The 19,206-nt window shown below is 30.1% G+C and overlaps 1 protein-coding gene across 1 annotated transcript; it reads right to left on the bottom strand.

The window, feature by feature from the left end:
• Positions 1–2,538: 2,538 nt before the first annotated feature.
• Positions 2,539–4,007, bottom strand: LOC125829931 (protein SOB FIVE-LIKE 5-like). The gene is made up of 4 exons (XM_049509145.1): positions 3,519–4,007; positions 3,355–3,423; positions 2,999–3,074; positions 2,539–2,656 (listed from the first exon to the last, which is right to left on the bottom strand). Exons 1-4 carry the CDS (start codon positions 3,906–3,908, stop codon positions 2,628–2,630), a joined length of 564 nt encoding a protein of 187 aa, XP_049365102.1. The 5' UTR covers positions 3,909–4,007; the 3' UTR covers positions 2,539–2,627.
• Positions 4,008–19,206: the final 15,199 nt, after the last annotated feature.

Raw genomic sequence — 19,206 nt, 5'->3', positions numbered from 1 at the left:
AACAACAAAATTTTGTTATAAATAAAGAATAATATGCACCACAAGTTTCCATTGAAATCAAGTTGACAGCTACTTCTCATCTTACATAACTATATGCAACCATGCAACTTCTCCACAATTATTGCTAATTTGTATGTTCATTATACATGAAAAGATAATATATAAAATCTTATCAATGGTTTTTCGACGTAATTCTAATCATTTTTCTCATAATTCTGCTTCGAAAAAATTTCTTTTAAGGTAAAATATATCAGAAATAACCTTTTTATCTCATAAAAATAAAGATAAAATTTGTGTACATTCTATCGTTTTCATACTTCACTGAATATGTTATTGTATATAACTCTAACTACCCTTTATTGGCATTGTGGTATATTTCGACTATAATTCAATCCAATTTGACAAGAGATGATAGTTATAAGGAATGTAAATAGTGTTAGATTAGTTATAGAGTAATTTAATTTGTTATAGCATGTTACTAATTTCACAATATTTTAATACATATAAGTTAAATTCTTGTAATATTCATTAAATGAATTAATGACCAAAGAATTCAAATTTGGTAAATGCCTCTTTTTTTGGGATATATACTCAACTACTCATGAATAAAAAACTAGCAACCTTCTATAATCTATCATGACTTAATTTTGGGAGTTGTTTGAGGTAATATTAAAGTATATATTAGGATGAATCACTCATTAGAGGTGTGGTAGGATGGATGAATATAATTTTCGAGCTTTGAGACTAACTCTTATTGATGAGCGTTTTTCCTTTGAATGTATCGATTATACATGAATATTTGAATTTGTCAGACCAGTAAATTTTGAAAATCAGATAAGATAGTATATGAAGCATGCATTAATTAGGGTTTTAATTAACATAATGTTTTAGAAAACCCTAAGCCACACATTAAATAAGCATAGACAAAGGGCACCTTCCAATCACATGGAACCTGCAAGAATATCTACCTACATATGAAAGGTGACATCTGGTATTTCTCATTTAATATTTTTTGTTTTAATTTGTGTATCAACATGTGGCAATTGTGTAACAAGTACATTTTTGTTGGATTAAGATGTAACACATGGAGAATATCAAACCCTTCAACAATAAGATCAATAATTATTGGGAAAAGCTAGCTAGGTATAGAAGAAATAATTAACCTTACCAATTAATTCATTCTAATTTGAGCAACAAATCCACATAACCATTTTCAATAATTTCAATTTTTGTGAAAACTATTAGTGTACCAAGAAGGGAAATTGTCAGTATTCAGGACACATAGCTGGAGCTCTTGTCTTTTTCTTGAAATCTATGTCATGCTCCAAGATCTGGGTGGCAAATTCTTTAAAAATCATAAGACCTACAATATTAAAAGAATTTGGTGAGGTAAAAAAAGGAAAAGAAGTTAAATTAATACAAAAACCAATAATCTTTTCATCATTTATCACATCTTCGGTATCCCCATTGAAGTATAACTAAATTGAAAAATTCACATAGAAAAGTTCTACGCTTAGTAACAAAGGCGATCCCGTATCCAATTGGGTTCGAATCCAAAATCTCATATTAAAGACGAAGGAATACTAATTACCATCTCGTCATAATTCTTGGGGTCGTTTGATAGTTGGTTAGAGCTATGCATGTAATTGTAATCCGAAGATTAATTATGAGGGAATTTTTGTAGCATCTTACGCATGATTGCCTTATATTTATATATGTATTAGTTATTTAACCTTCTATCCTACATAAAATAATATACAACTTTCTTCATAATTTATACATATATTAGTTATATGAATTCCAAAATTGCAGATTAAACACAATATTAATTTTTATATAAATGACATATAATCTCTAACCAACCGCCAAAAATGGTATATTTTACTGATAAATGATTTAATATTTACGTAACTCACCTCCAAATCAGCTATCAAATGAGCCCTTATTGGTAAAAAACCAATAATTGCACCTCCAAAATTATACATGGATCATATTTTTAGTAGACAGCTGTCATAAAACTAGGTGGGGTTGTTCATTTTTGGTAGAAAATGAAACTTGAAAGGGATTAATATTTCATTATTCACAATGTCTTGTTCTGGTTTTGAGTATATTACATTATCAATTTTGAACTAACTCAATCAGTTCATCAAATTCCCTCAGCTAGGCTGGCAATTCTCACAGTTACAACAATAAAAGAATAATATATAATTTCCATTTTTTTAAATTTATACAGATCTGTTAAAAGTATTTTTTGAAGAATAAAATAATGAGATAATGTAATAAATAAAACTGTAAAGAAATAAATATTGTGGACTAAATATTAATTATTTTTTCTCCTGACTTCTGTTTGGTGTGGGAAAGAGATAATAAAATAAAGTTTTTTTTTTTTTTTTGACATTTATGTTTTTCTGTTGTTTCCCACTACATAGACAGGAAAAATAACTAGGAAGAAGATTAAAAAAAAAATTAAAAAAAAAAGAGAGGATAAAAACAAGATCCTCAGAAATCTAAAGTTTTTTTTTCCCCATTTTTCTCATGCCCCCTATTCACCCCCTCAAACATCAAGTCTTTTACTCTCTTCAACTGCAGCTTGCAGACACAGAAAAAATATACTTTTTTGCCAATTCTTATTGCCTCTTTCTTCCCTTCAATCCACCTGATAAAAACACAATACTAAAAATTAATTAAATTTTCAAAAAAAAAATTAAATATCTACTGAAAATAATTAGACATAATAGAAGATAAGTATGTACATTAGTTGAGATTAAGTTTAAGTCATGTTACAACATTTATTTTTAGTCTAGCTAGTAAAAAATATGCAAAGAAGTTTTGGGTAAAACTTGGTAATGCTATTGAATTGAGACGAACTTAAATAGAGCGACATGAAGTATGGATCGAGAGAATTTGTATAATTCATTCTAAGTTATAACTTGCTCGAGATTGAGACGTATTTATTATTGTTGTAGTATCAAGAACAAACTAGGACCTTTTTACTTACTAGATTTTTCTGATGAAGTTCTTCCACTCACAGATGTTTTCAAGAATCCAAATTGCTTTCCCAAAACAGATTTACCCTGAATAGAATAACACATTCTCATTGTTAGTAAAAATTATATAACAATAACAATGAGTAAATAATATACTCAGTATAATTTCACAAGAGATCTGACAAGTGTATTATGTACACAGCCTTATGTCTCCAATAGAATAAAAATGATAGAACAATATATTTAGTGTAATCTCATAAATTACTGTGAGATCTAAATAGCGTATTGTGTTCGCAGCCTTACCTTTACCATATAAAGGTAAAGAGACTGTTTTCGAAAGAATGAAAATGATATAAGAAGAAATAACCTTTGAATGTGTTTCAGAGAAGCCAGTTACCATCTCCATGGAAGTTCTATCATTATAACATCTTTCATCCTGAAAAAAAATATATATACAAAAAAGGGTAAATGTCAAAAAAAATAAAAATATAATATAAGATGAGAAAAATGTTGTTATATTGACAAAGTTACCTTAGGGAAATTAGAGAAAGGAGAACTAGCAGTGTCATCAAGATAAAGACTCTGTTTTTTCACTTTTTGTTCATTAATTTTCCTCTTTTCTTTAGCTTTTTTAGTGTTTTGAGAAGCAGATGGATAGAAAATATATCCATTTTCATCAAAACAATAATCTTCATGAAAATGTGGTGGACCAGAAGAAGCATCAGAAACCATAGACATATCTTCATCTTCTTCTTGATCTTCATTACTAACATACTCTGTTTTATAATTAATCCCATATGGATTATTATTATTATGGCTAATATCTCTTCTGTTATTGTATTGATCTGCTGAAAATTGATCTAAATACATTGTCCATCCAGATTCACAACCACTGCTACATTCAGAACCTGAAATATTCATTCTTGAAATTTATTTTTTGAAAAAAAAATGTATTTTTTTGGTCTTTCTTGAAAAAACAGAGGAAGAAAAATAAAGGGTTTTTAAAAAAAAATAATAATAATGTGTTTTTATTGTGATTATTGGTTGTGTATTTATAAGTGGAGAAAGAGAAGAAGTAAGGTCTATATATAAAACCAAAGTTAGCACACTCAATAGTAGACTAGCTTTGTCCTTTGCTTTATCCTTTGGGTCTTAGTTTTTTTCTCAATTTTGTGAAGGATCAAAATTTGCCAGTTGGCTTTAGTTATGGGGTAGGGGGTGGGGGTAGGGGGTGGGGTGGGGTGGGGAATGAGTTTTTGGCAAGTTGTAAGTGATATTGGTACAACATGGTGATTGCAAGAAAATCATATGTTCAACAATATTTGTGCAACAGCCATCCAGCAAATGCCAACTATTCCCTTGCATATTGTGCTTGTTATTTACCCCACTCCATTTTATTTTTACTCCGTCTGTCCAACAATACTTATTCACTATTAATTTTGCACACTTCTTAAGAAATTATAAATTGAAAAGTAATTTTACGATATTACTCCCTCTGTTTCTAATTACTTATCCACTTTTTTCTTTTTAGTTCTCCCTAATTACTTGTCTATTTTGACAAATCAAGAAAGGACAATTTTTTTTTTTACTTATTATACCCTCAATTAATTACTTTGAAAAAGTAGAACTTTTTGAAAATCTTAAGTTTTTAATTCATCCACTTCATAATTAATAGAGGTAAAATGATAAACTCACTATGTCAATTATTATTTTCGTGTCAATTCAAAAGTGGACAAGTAATTAGGGACAAAGGGAGTACTATCTTTTGAATATAATAAATACAATGTCTTGAAAAATATAATAGAGAAATACCTATAATTAATGATAAGGGTAAATTATGAATTAGGTGAAAAATTATCCATTAATTTTATAAAGTGAACAAATATTGTTGAATATGCAGACAACTATTATTAGACGGAGATAATATTACTTTCTTTTTGAAGTTGGTGATACTTGATTCTTAACCATATCAATGTTAAAAATGGATATTTATTGGATTTGGGAATAGGTGTAGGGGTCAGATTTATCCCGGTGGTAACAAGAGTAATGGTAATAATGTTAGGATTGATTTTTTAGATGGTTATTCAATAAATACTTATTACATTCTCGTTTTAATTTATACTTCTTTCGTTTCGTATTAAATGAATATTTGCTATTTTATTTGGTTATTAAAAAAAATCATTAATATATTAATTAACTTTACTATTTTGTCATTTGTTCATATTAATTAACCTCTTAAAAAAAGAAATTCTTATATCTTCAAAATTTGTTTAAACTTCCAAATGCCATATTAATTGTAGGGTTAAAATGGAAAAAAATTAATTAATTCTATCTTGATTTAGTAAGTGCTCAAGTAATATGAGACAAATATTTATAGTAAGATACTCATCTAATGGAACGGAGGGAATAAGTTGTTATTTGAGTTTATGCGATTGGATAAAATTGTCATTTTAAAATTAAATTATTACTTATTAAATATAAAATATGTCACTCTTTTTTAAATTGATTAAAATAAAAAATATATCACATAAATTAAGATAAAGAGGAAATTTTTAGAAAGTCAATTTTCTTTAACCAAAAAAAGTAGCATGCGTCGTATGAGCGTCAAAGGAACTTTAAATTAAGAGTTCATTTTATATTGAATGAGTTATTATAATATTGCAATTTATAAAAGATAAGATGAAACAGTAGTCTTAGTATATCATCACAATTCACATGCAATAAAATTTCAAACTTAGTGGATAATATTTGATTCTGTTCATATTATGTATTGACAACGTTAGTGAGAATACTTTTTTTTGTCATTGGGATTGAAGTTCAGAATTGTCTGCAAATCTATTTAAACTCTGCCAAATGAGTTAAATGATAAACAAGCTTTAACTAACATTTTATAATATATTTTTCATCATATTGATATGTAAAGTTACAATTTATAGTAATTTTTATATAATTTTTTAATATTTAATTTTTTTATTTAATATATCAAATTAATGTAATTTAATTTAATTTTAAAATTAATTAAATTAATTTTTTTAAAAATACTACATAGTAATAATTAAAAGTAGACGGAAGGAACAATATTTCACATTTCATAAGTTTTTGAGCAACATAAAACAAGGCAAGTGAGTCAGTAAGCAGCTTTATAAAGTGTAGGCAAATTCTACTATATATGACCATATTAATGAAGAGTCAGTTGAACCTTTTTTCTTGGATCACTTGTTGCTGACACGAGCAACATTTTTTAAAAAAAATAAAAAAATAATCAATTTTTGACTACATTTGCTTTACTAAATTGGTCTTAATTGGAGGCTTGGCCTTTGCAGAGTTTACAAGTTTTTCTTTGTCCACAGTTACATGTGTGTAACCCGTGATGGAGGGCATGCTGCGAGAGCACGTCCAATGAGGTTGATAAAATTTTGAAGATGAAGTGTACATGACACTCAAACGAATTATCTCAAATCGAAATTTAAGAGAAAAAGTAAAGAGATTAATAGAATGTACATAACTTAAATTCACATGGTAGTGTACTTTGAGGTTCAATACGACATAACCTTGTAACACAAATTCATAACAAACAATACATACCATAGACTAGGATCGTGATAATAAGCAAAATTTATTTACGCGATATTTCTTAGTCTAATATTGTCTCAATTATTACACTTGTATGTGAATACGTGATTATGATTATGTTGGTTTTGAAGCTTTATTTCCCATCTCAAATTAATATTACCTTTGTAATTTTGCGTTTTGAATATTTACATATTGTTTTATTTAAAAAAAAATTATTTACAAACACATACATAGACAAATACTTAGGTGTCTCCACCACTGAATAGTGTTTTTGACTTTATTGATAATCTTCTATTCAACAAACTATAAATGCTAATTCTTGAAAAGTTAGTGTCAGTCGTACATCATTAGGTAAATAATGGTACATATGATTATTGAGCTATTATAACACAGTAAGTTACAATCTTGACCTTTATGCAAAATCCAGAAGCCAAAGAAAACAAGAGGTTTACTCATAAATTACTCCAATGTCAGGGTTATTTTTGACCTGTATATAGAAGCACCTTAAGGAAGAGCCGTGGATGGATATGAGTTCACGTGAATTCACACATCTTTTTTCTAGACCATATAAAGAAATGCAATACTTTAATAAAATTACTTCAGTATATATGTGCATATTTAAGCTTGAAGTGTTCTATGATGTAATAATTATTGAATGCATCTCTATAAATGAAATTGGTGATTTAAATTCCACACTTGTCTTATTACTATTACTAGGGAACCAACTCGCGCTTCGCGCGATTGATAAAAACTTCGTATTTAAAATTTAATTATATATATTTTTATTTTTGAATGTTGAATAACATAATATAACTTCTAAAATCTAAAATGAGTTGTTAGTTTATTTTTTGAAATATAATCTAAACACAATTAATAATTTTAATTCATAAGTATTTTGCAAAACTTCTAAATTTTTAAAAGCGAAACTAAAATTAACAAAGAATTACAAAGGAGGAACGGAAATGTCAACAAAGAGAATGTGTAACATTTATTAAGTTGATGGAAGGCTCCTAAAAAATTAAATATAAAATTAAATATAATTCTTCGTTCATGTTTCATAGACAACAACACTAATATTTTTTAAAATATATTTCTTTTGAAAAGATATATATATAAATAGATATTGTTATTATTAATATTAAAATCAGTCGGAGTAAATCATTATTAGTTATATGTTCATGTAAGCATATAACTACTATTATGCATAATGATTGATATGATAAATGTCATTAAAAGTAAAACTTTTCATATTTTAATGTATTAAATTCAATGTAACTTGTTTTTTTTTTTTTTGAAATATTAATTATTATTATTTTGTTGCTTATTTTTCAATACCAATAAATATTGCATTGATTTCTATATTTTTCTAATAAAAATATGATATGAGAAAGTAAAAAAAAATTATGAGATGACATTTTTATGAAATATTTATATTTTAATTCTAATATAAGGAAAAATTTCAAAAATCTGAAAAAAATATATTATATTAATGATATAAGAAATTTAAAAACTCTTAAAAGAAGATTAATGAAAGAAATTTATGAGATTACACTAAATATATTGTTATATCATTTTCTTCTACAATAAAAAAAGATAAAAAAGATAGAGGGAAAAAAAATACATTCATATAAGTGTCAATGCTTACAAAATATATCATATTACTTGAGAGGAAAGAAAAAATACATTCATATAAGAGTCAATGCTTACAAAATATATCATATTACTTGTGACTTCTGAATATAACTTTTACAAGTGTTTTGATTTTCGTTAGACCCCAATTATCACTTAGTCATTCTCTGCCGCAATCCACTACTTCGATGGTCATCACCAAAAAAAAAAGAACTCCTTGATCAACCTTCTCACAACACTCATTTATCATTTAAGACACAAAACATCAGCTATATATATCGGATAGGTGTAACATTTATGCAAAAAGAGAGATGTAGATCAATGCATGTTATGTTGTATGTTTGTTTATATAGTATTCAAAAGTTAATGGTAAAAAACTTTTCAAATTCTGTAATTAAAGGATAAAAGAATAAAACCTCTTAAATTTTGTAATTAAATGATGCATATAGAAAAATATAACTGAAAGAATTTATTTACAATAAAAATATATTTTATTATAAGGAATTAGTAACTGAAGCTTTTATGATTAGGCATTAATGAGGAGATAATTAAATATCATGATTTAATATTCTGTAAAAAGATAAAGAAATATTTTAGGTCTTTTTTAAAGTGAAGATTTTTTAAAAAAAAAATCATAAAAAAGATAAATGAAATTCAGGCCTTAGAATGCGCCACATCAACATTTTTATGTTTTTGCTATATATATAGAGAGATTTTTTTTTTTTTAAAAAAATCTTTTTCTAGAATTGAGCGTGGGGTTACTTTTTTCCTTGTTTCGTTTATTCTTTTATAATTTCAAGTGTGATAGATTCAAATTAATCCCTATTCTATTTTTTTTTTATCAATGTTATGCAATTAAATCAAATGTCTATACTAGAACTAGTAGTAGTGGACTATGTAACATATGGTCAATTGGCTCAACTGATCCAATATTTTCGGATTTCAACAAAGAGTAAAATATATAAGTGAAAATTACTCAACTTAGCTTATAAAAAATATAAAATATTTTTTAACCTTTATGTAATTTTAAAGTTGTAATGAGGTAAAAATCAAAATCTAAAGGTTAAACTTGTGAGAAATAAATTCTAGTTTTGAAATCGTGGATCTACTTCTACTTGTATATACATTACAATTTTTTATACACTCACAATAATATTCCGATAAAGAATGTCCAACCGATGAACGATATTTGAATAAACAATCACCTTTCACTCTACGTGGTTATATTATTTCAGTACGACAATCTAGTCATGACAAGTATCTCTGTTTATATATAAGGGTAGAATGTAGATACTTTTACAACTTAAGTTACACAAAGTGCAACAATATACTACACTTTATACTAACATGAGGTATCCATCAACAAATTCCGATTCGAACATCATCATTATAAAATTATACTTCACATAACAAGTATTTTAACATTTATGTTAATAAAAAATACTTAATAAGACCATCAACATTTTACCCATCTTGAACTTCACTTATTTAGCAAAAAGTCATTTATTTATTTGAATCGAAATCTTCTCATATTTTTTAAACTCTATATTCAGTCAAATTACATCAGATAAATTAGAACGAAAGGAGTCTTATATAATAATGAAGCAGCACACATTGTGCCGGCCTAAGAAGAAACAGCAAATCATACACACCAGGGAGAGAAATATATAGGTGTCCCAAAAATCATGTCATTATTATAGGGCAAAAAGGTAGTTCATATAAGTCTAAAATTATGAGATTGCAAAAATAACCATTTTGTTGAATTGGTTCTATAGAGTGGGGTGGGGGTATACTTTTTAAGTCATCTGGTCCCAGGCTCTAATTTTATTTGCACATGCTATCTGCTGGCTTCTTGCCCCGCCCAAAACCAACCCCCACTTTTTTTTTCCTATGATTTATCACACTAGCATTTGTACTCTTCCTATTTTTTAGTTCTTTGATTTCTTTTCTCAAAATTATCCTAATATATTTTTCCCATTTCAAATATATGTTTAACCACTTTTATGGAACTAAATGTAAAACATTAGACTACCATTTTATAAGCTTGCTTGGTCATAAATTTTGAAGTCAAAGCTTAAAACTTGAAATTTTAAGTTTTTAACGTTGTGAATTTTGAAGTTTGAACATGCATATTTTACTTGGAAAAAATTTACTATATTTTTGTGAGGCAGTTCCAAAAGCCAATTTTTGGTAACATGAAAATGTTTGAAGATATTAAATTTCATAGCTAAATAAATATTTAAAGGTAAATTTTTATTATTTTTAAAATATATGATCAAACGCTATTTAAGTATATGTTAATAATTAGCACAAGACAAAGACATCAAATAGAAATAGAGAGACCGATTTTCAACTTTTTCACTTCATGAGCTAATTTTTAGAATCGATATTAGGCATGTGATGGATGAGAGTAGCGTGCGCCTAATCGAGAAAAAAGTGGTCGTCATAGTCCTAGTCTGACGAGAAACGGAGGTATGGACCGACAGTGGAAGATATGAGTTCAAAGTTTAATAAAAAATTCAACAAATAGTATATATATATATATATATATATATATTGAACCAATAATTTTCGAAGATAGTGATCAATTTAATACTTAGAACATAATCAAGTTATAATGTTGGGTCCGTCTCTATGGACAACTTATAAATGGTCTGTAACTCTGCCTCTCTTATATATATTAACTTTTGAAGTGAAGTAAAGTTTGATCAACTCCAATTTTAAGTGAGGAATATAATTCGAAAACTTTTTGACCTAGTCTTTTATCCAATTTTATTCCATAAGAGCATGAAGTCAACTTCAATTTTATGAAGTTGAAAAAAATCTGGAAGTATGTTCTAAGATTGATTTACAAAGCTATCAAATTTATATTGCATTGACTTTTAACCAGCAAAGAGTGATGATGAAAAGTATGGGCAAATGAAGCAAAAAGACTTGGCTTTGCCAATCCTATGTGGTCCCTTGGAAAAGGTTAAGGTTAAGATTTATCAACTCACTTGTCATTATTTGCAATATTTTCAAACTCACTTTGTAAAAGTCACACTCTAACAAGTCATAACAAGACATTTTTTTTCCCCAACGGTGACCCAAAGAGCTTAGCTTAAGACAAAAACCAAAGTCCACATCAAGTGAGTCAAATCTCCCATATACCCATAATTTGGAATGAAAAATAAATAAATATTAAGTCCCCTTTTCTACAAGTAAAAATAATATTCATTTATGTTAACATTCATATCTAAAACTCAATTAAAATTGTCCTTATCATGAGGTTTGAGTTTTTAGAAGATCTATTAATTAATAAAAAAGTGACATAGAAAACAATTTCGAAATAATGATTGAATATACGTTGATTTTATTTTCTGTTACGAGTTTGCTTTGTCTAAATACATGAACATTCACAATGTACTTGAAAGACGATTTCCCTTAGAATATTTATTTCAATAACACTATACTAGAAGTCTAGAATATGCAAATCCAAATGATCTCTCGACATTAAGGGGACAAGAATTGGATACGTATATAGCAAAATGAACTCATGTATATGATTTTTCTAATTAATATTATTTATTTGTAGAAAATAAAAAACAAATGGAACTTATTATAAAATTATAATCTATAATTGGATTAACAATTTGTGTCTAAATGTAGTAGAGTATAGAGGCATCTGAACAATAAATGTGGAAGTAGACCTAACAAGACGGTGGGACTATCGTTCTCAGTATGAATTGTGACAGCCAAAATTCACCATTTTACGCACAAAACAATCTACTTAATTATGTCCTTTGGGAAAAATAGGAAAAAATAAATGTGCATAGGATGGGGATCCAACATCAGATAAACAATGTTACAGTGTGAGTCTTACTCTGATATCATAACAAGAAAATGAACTTTGAGTCTGGCTTAATTGCAAAATCAAACTCGAGATGTAAGTTCCTTGAGATCATATATCAGACGTGGGACTCAACATTTGGTCCCTTAAGTAGAGTGTCTAAAACTTGTTCACAATACCAACAATATCTATTGGAGCAACAACAATGAAGACAATAATAATAAATGCAGAAGTTATCGTCAATAAGTAGGTAGAAATCATCAAAACACTAAAGTCATATTTTAATATAAAGACATTTTTCAATAGTTATCCATCTACTAAAGCGATCCCAATAACCTTTTCCCTTCACAGTTAAAAATAAAATTTCACTCATAGTAAAATCTTAAATTATTTAATCATCAAAATATTTCAAATTACAACTCATAAATCTTCTAATAGGTATCCTTTCAATCTACTTAATATTAATATAAACAAACTTCTTTTTTACCTATATTAACTATTTTGCTAGTAAAAGGGTAAAATGCCTTTATCATTTCTTCTTATTATTATTGAACTTTACCATATACTCTTTTTTTTTTTTAATTATATAAAAATTTGCTACTAGAACAGTCACAATTTGTCACTAGTTATATGTGTGTCTAATGTTAAAAAGACATTTGGTATCTGTCGAAGTTCAGTTTATGAGAGGTCTAAAAATCTTGTACTATCTCATACTCATTATGTAATGAAATATAGCTTGAAGAGTTGTTACATTATTTTGCAAAAATTAGAATCTATATATTTGATAACGGGACCAAAATCCGTTGTCTTATCATTTGGCTACTCACATGGCTATAAACTCTAGTGTCGGAATTTGAACCGTTGGGACCAGTAAAGAATAATACAAGTCGAAGTAGATCTACTTTACTGTAACGATTCAAATTATTCTTTTATACTAAACAAAATAAAAATATCTCACAATCATTTCATAATATAATTTTTTTCAATTTTCATAATTCCTCGATTTTTCTATTTTTATTTTATTTTTACTAAAATTTAGATTTATTTTTTTTTATTTGTAAAAACTGAGGTGGACCAGCATCGTACTGAATGCTGACTTGGTTTAGTCGATGGCCACACGTGTGCTGTTCCAAAGCCATGTGCTTCAGTAACTTATGTCAACAAAAAGTTTCCATTTCAACTCCTTTTCTTTTATACTAATTTCAATATTAAATACCAAAATTCTTTGAATAGGTTAAATGACCCCAAATTAATTATTGGATTCGTATTCTTTCGGCCCTCATATTTGGATATCTTGGATTCCTATATTCAATCCTAGACATACATAGGAGTCTGGGCTGGCACGAGCCTAATGTATGTTATTCTTGTTCTTTCAATTTATACGATATAAATGAAATTTAGAGAGTTCATCAAATATTTTGTATGTTTTTCGAAATATCTGAAAGTTGTTAATTATTGTGATTTTGAGTAATTTTACATCATTTTCAAACAATATATGTTATTCCCTATGTCCCAATTTATGTGGCAAAAATGGAATTTGAAGAGTAAACAAAATTTTGTATATGATCTTTAAATATATTAAATTGTTAATTATTGTATACAACTTATTAAAAAAGAAAGTAAGATAATCAAAACGGAGAAAGTATTGAAGTGGGTCCAACATTTCAAGGAAAAAACCATTGGCTATAAGCACACAACTCAAATAGACATGTCGTCCAAACATTGCTTACATTGGAGCAATTGATTCGGTTCTGGTTTAATTTAGGTCGACAAAATAATTTTTCCTTATAATATTATTGTTATATAAAGAGGTACTTCTACAATTTTACAAAGATATACCTCTATATCAATGTATGTTGTTGTTATAGAGAGATAAAGTATAATACGAGAAAAACAATTTCATAAAAGACTTGAAACACTGTTATAAATGATAGATCGTTAAAAGAGGTCCTATCGTAGATAACATTCTGACCTTTAGGAGCTGAATGCAAGAATATTAGTTTCAGATATAAAGTGAACATCACATCAATTGGTCACATTCTATATGAACTAGAAATTGAGATATTCAAATATATGAACCAAATTCTTTGAATGAAGTTACAAAACATGAAAAAGACTCTGTACTGTTAATGATTGATCTTAGCTTTAGACACTGTTTTTGCAATAATACAATTAATTATCTTTGACAGAGACAATTAAGGCAACAAAATAACATAGTTTTATGAAGGAAAATGAAGAACATAACAAAGGAAAAGTTCAAGTGATGGCATGCTAATTTATAGAACTTATTACTTCTAACATCTTTAGTATGTAACACAAATTTGTCCCATCAATGTGACCATTGTCTTTACGAGCTTCATCGTTAAGGGTCCTATCCAAAACTACAGCAGCTATCGTGGCGTGTGACATGAACATGACAGACATTGTGTCACTGAACTGCAGTTCAATAAGAACAACATTAGTATGAGTTTATTTTGTAACGATAATTCTAAAATTAATAGGTTCTTGTCCATGAATCAAAACATTAGCACTAGCATACCTAAGATGGAGGGAAAAAAATAAATCATAAAAGCAGTAAATATTTGCGCGACTCTTCAGCTTCCAACTCTTGTCATTGCCCAGAGACCAGCATTCTCCTGTAAAGTTTTAGCATAACAGTTTTAGTTCTTTGTCAACCATATTTAAGTGATGGTACGTCACATGAAAGTGAAGTATGTATTTGTACCTAAATTTGTTCAATTTAGCGATCACTAGCTCTATACACCAAACTTTCTCCAATCCAAATCAGGAATCAAGAATATAAGGGCAACACAGTGCACAAAGAATCCATCATTAGCAGGGTCCTGGGAAGATGTGGATTGCCTACCCTAATGCAAACATTAGTGACTGCTTCCACGACTCAAATCCATGACTTACAGGTTTCTAGATTATAATCAATTTGAGAAGGAGAAAAGACTTCGCTTTTATGCAAATATAAATAGAACGTCATGATCACACTCAAAGTCCCGGAGACTATCTATATCACATTTGATGCACTTTTAGTTGCTCAGGACATATGTCCCAGCACCCTAAACAATAAAGTCTGATTGGTAAAGATATATACATCCATCAATGACGTTAACGAAGAGAGATGATATCATAATTCTTTTCTCAACATGACATATGAAAAAGCTATACATCAACAAGATTTGTTTTCTTAATCGTCCTCTACACATGATAAAGAAAAAAGTAACACCACACACAAATGCTACAATCTATCCTGGATCTTTTGAATGACATAACTATGTTTATCAAGTAAGTATAAAACTTATTCCATGGGATACCAATTCAGAAACATTTGATCATGAAGAAACACATCTATTCTAGAAAATGTATGATACATGTCCAAATCTCAAATACATTAGCAGGAAATATACTCGCGTGTGAGATGGCAATCATGTCTATTACAGTGATGCAGCTTCACTAAGGTCACAAATAACAACAAACTTTGAGTCATTTACGGTAAATTTTAAGTTAGTATTTGGTTATATTTTAAGAATTAGGATAGTCAATATGGATTAGATTAGTACAAAATAAAACTTGGTGTCAAGATCCAAAGAGGGATTAACATATAGTGGGCTTACTCCAGAAATTGAACCAGCTGAACTATACTCAAAACCTATTTCTCTCATCAAGAAAATACATTGCTAAATTTATTGTCTGCTCCTAACATGATATATTATCGTCTTTATCCAGTATATTTTTCATGTCTTCCAGAATCAGGCATTATTGTCTTCTACATAATTCGAAAATTAATACTTTCTACATTCATAAATTGAAAACTGAAAACTGAACCAGTTGCCTTGCACAATTGAATAAGCATAGGAGGATGTTAATTTGTACTCATTTAGGACAGACGAAGCATTAAGTAAGTTAATAATAAACTAAAAGAAGAATAAAGAGCAAATGTGATAAATAATGATGGAATTGACTCACCTCAAAAGCTTCAGACATGCAGCAAGTTCCTAATTAGTTAATTTGGGAACCGATAATAGTACTCCCTTTGGCTTTGATTACCATCAAGAACAGCAATATGTTCCAATCTTTCTGGAATTTTCTTCAGCTCCGGACACCCAAATATAGTCAAACTTTTAAGAACACTCATAGCAGTTGTGTGAATATGCCAGCTTTCTAGATTCTTAAGATCACCAAGTCTAAGGGTCTCCAGCTGACCAAAACTGTTGCCGTTACAAGTAATTTTCTTTCCATTGTAAGCCCGTGATAACTCGAGATGCTTTAAGTTTGGAAGCTTCCCCAGAATTGGCATTGGATCTTCCTCGAGTCCTGTAAAGAGTACTGTAGACTGTAGGACTAACACAGTGATGGATTTTGGCAGATTGTTTACAATTGCTACTTCTTCTATTCTTCCTGATAACCACAATCTCTGAAGGTTTTCACAAGAAGAAAGAGGATCAAGGGGAGGAAAAGTTTCACCATAACTGCAAACGAGAAACAAGGTGGTGAGGCTTTTCAGGCTGCCAATGGATTTTAGAGAGTAAGATTTCTCAATCTTTTCCATGCCCAATTCTTGAAGGTTGACTAAACCAGAAGCATCAGTATGTTTCCACTGATCACAACGAATAGATTTCAGAGTTCGTAGATTTGTCAGCCTGTCAACTTGCAAAGGAACCTCATATCGAGTAATTAAATGTCTCAAATTTGTGAGCTGGGTTATCTGAGAAGGTAATTTGCATGAGCAACAGTCATCAATCAGTGCATCCAGCGTTTGTAGGTTTTTTAGTTTGCCAATGGAGGATGGGAGATTGAAAAGATTGGTGTTAGACAAGCCTAAGAACTTGAGGTGTACCAAATTGCCAATAGCATCAGGTAGTTTATTCCCGACAATATAGATATTCTGCAAGTCTGATGCACTCACAATCAATTGTGATGATAGTAGTTAATCTAGGAGTTGTGGCTCGAAGAAGATGAAAACTAATTCAGGGTACAACCGAGAAGATTAGCTGAGAAGATGTAAAAGAAGGAAGAAAGAATAGAATGATATTATTCATGAATGAGTGAATCAGTACATTTCCCATGTATTTATACAACTAATCAAATGGGTAAAATAACTTAAAGAAGAATACAACAAAAGAAACTAACTAACTAATTTCTTGACAGCTGAACAGTGTTAACTGCCTAACAGTTCTAACAGCTTCTAACAGATTTTCAGATTCCTTTACATTCATTTTAACTAACTCGACTACATATACTTGCATCAATACCCTCCAATTGAAGAATAGCCTTGTCCTCAAGGCTGAAATGAAGGAAATCTATGCTGCAACTCTGTGAGAATTTCCCAGGTGGCCTGAGTTGCATCAATGCCCAGCCATTTAACCAACACCTGACAAACAGCCTTATTACCCCTCTTGATCATCCTTCTCTCTAATATAGCCTCAGGCAAGGGCAGTAGGGACTAGATATATGTAACACTGGAGGATGGTTGAGGACAGCAGGCACTTCATGGCATTTTTTCAACTGTGATACATGAAAAGTAGGATGGATCAATACATCTGCTGGAAGCAAAAGCTTATAAGCAACTTCCCCAATCTTAGCATCAATCAGATAGGGACCAAAGTACTTGGCAGCTAACTTGTTAAAGGGTCTAGTGGCCACAGAGAACTGCCTGTACGGCTGTCGCTTTAAATAGACCCAATCACCCACACTAAACTGTCTGTCAGACCTATGTTTATTGGCCAGATCTCTCATTCTTTGTTGAGCCCTGGACAATTGGAACTTCAGCAAGGCAATAATAGCTTCCCTAGCCTCCAAGGACCTGTCAACCATCTCATTAGAGGATTCACCAGCCAAATAGGGAAGATGAATAGGTGGCTTTTGACCATAAAGAACTTCATAAGGGGAGCATTTGATAGCTGAATGATAGGTTGTGTTGTACCACCACTCAGCAAGAGGCAAGTGAGCAACCCACTCCAAGGGTTTATCTGAGCAGAAACACCTCAGATAAGTCTCCAAGGTCCTGTTCAAGACCTCAGTCTGACCATCTGTTTGAGGATGGTAGGCTGTAGATTTATGCAACTGAACTCCTTGCAAGGTGAACAATTCTTGCCAAAATGAACTCAAGAAAACAGGGTCTCTATCACTCACTATAGTAGAGGGCATACCATGCAGCCTAAACACATTGTCCAAGAAGCTTTGAGCTACAGTCTGAGCAGGTTAAGGATGCTGCAAGCAAATGAAATGGCCATACTTACTCAACCTATCAACCACCACTAAAATGACATCCTTGCCTTTAGATTTAGGTAAACCCTCAATGAAATCCAAGCTAATGTCAGTCCAAACACCTTCAGGGATAGGTAGAGGTTGAATTAAGCCAGGATAAGCTGAGGCATCATACTTGTGTCTCTGGCACACATCACATCTGTTAATGAAACTCCTGACATCTGTAACCATGGTCTTCCAGTAGAATAGGGACTGCAATCTCCTAATGGTAGCATCCATTCCAGAGTGGCCACCCTGAGGTGTAGAATGCCACAACTGAATAATATGTTCTCTCAACTGATGGTCAGACCCTACCACCAATCTTCCCTTCCACCTAAGCTGAGAGTTAATCCAAGTAAAGGATTTATAAGGTTGCACTATCAGTTTAGTGATCAAGTTCTGTAAAGTAGCATCAGAAATCCAAGATTGTTGAATCTGACAGAAAAGTGTATCATGGGGTGTAAGCAAGGACAAGGCCAATAACTCTGCACCTTGATTTCTAGAAAGAGCATCAGCAGCCTTGTTGTCCAGTCCTTTTTTGTATTCAATAGTAAAGTCAAAAGCCATAAGCTTTGAGATACCAGCCACTTGAAAATCAGTGTGTATAGTTTGTTCCAGCAGATGCTTCAATGCCTTCTGGTCGGTCCTGACTATGAAGGGTCTACTTAACAAATAATGTGACCACTTAGTCACAGCAAAAACCAATGCCAGCAATTCTCTATCATAAACACACATGGACCGATGTCTAGGGGCCAGTGTTTTACTAATATAAGCAATAGGGTGCCCCTGCTGCATTAGGACAGCACCAATACCTGTACCACTTGTATCTGTCTCAATAACAAAAGGTTCAGCATAGTTTGGCAGAGCCAAGACAGGAGCAGTCACCAAGGCTTCTTTGAGAGTAAGGAAAGCTGCAGTAGCTTCTTCAGTCCA

This window comes from Solanum verrucosum, unplaced genomic scaffold (genome assembly GCF_900185275.1).
Source record: "Solanum verrucosum unplaced genomic scaffold, falcon-dt-bn FXZP01000282.1, whole genome shotgun sequence".
NCBI lineage: Eukaryota > Viridiplantae > Streptophyta > Magnoliopsida > Solanales > Solanaceae > Solanum > Solanum verrucosum.
Note: the sequence above shows the minus strand (reverse complement) of the source record. Positions and strands in the feature narration are given on the sequence as shown.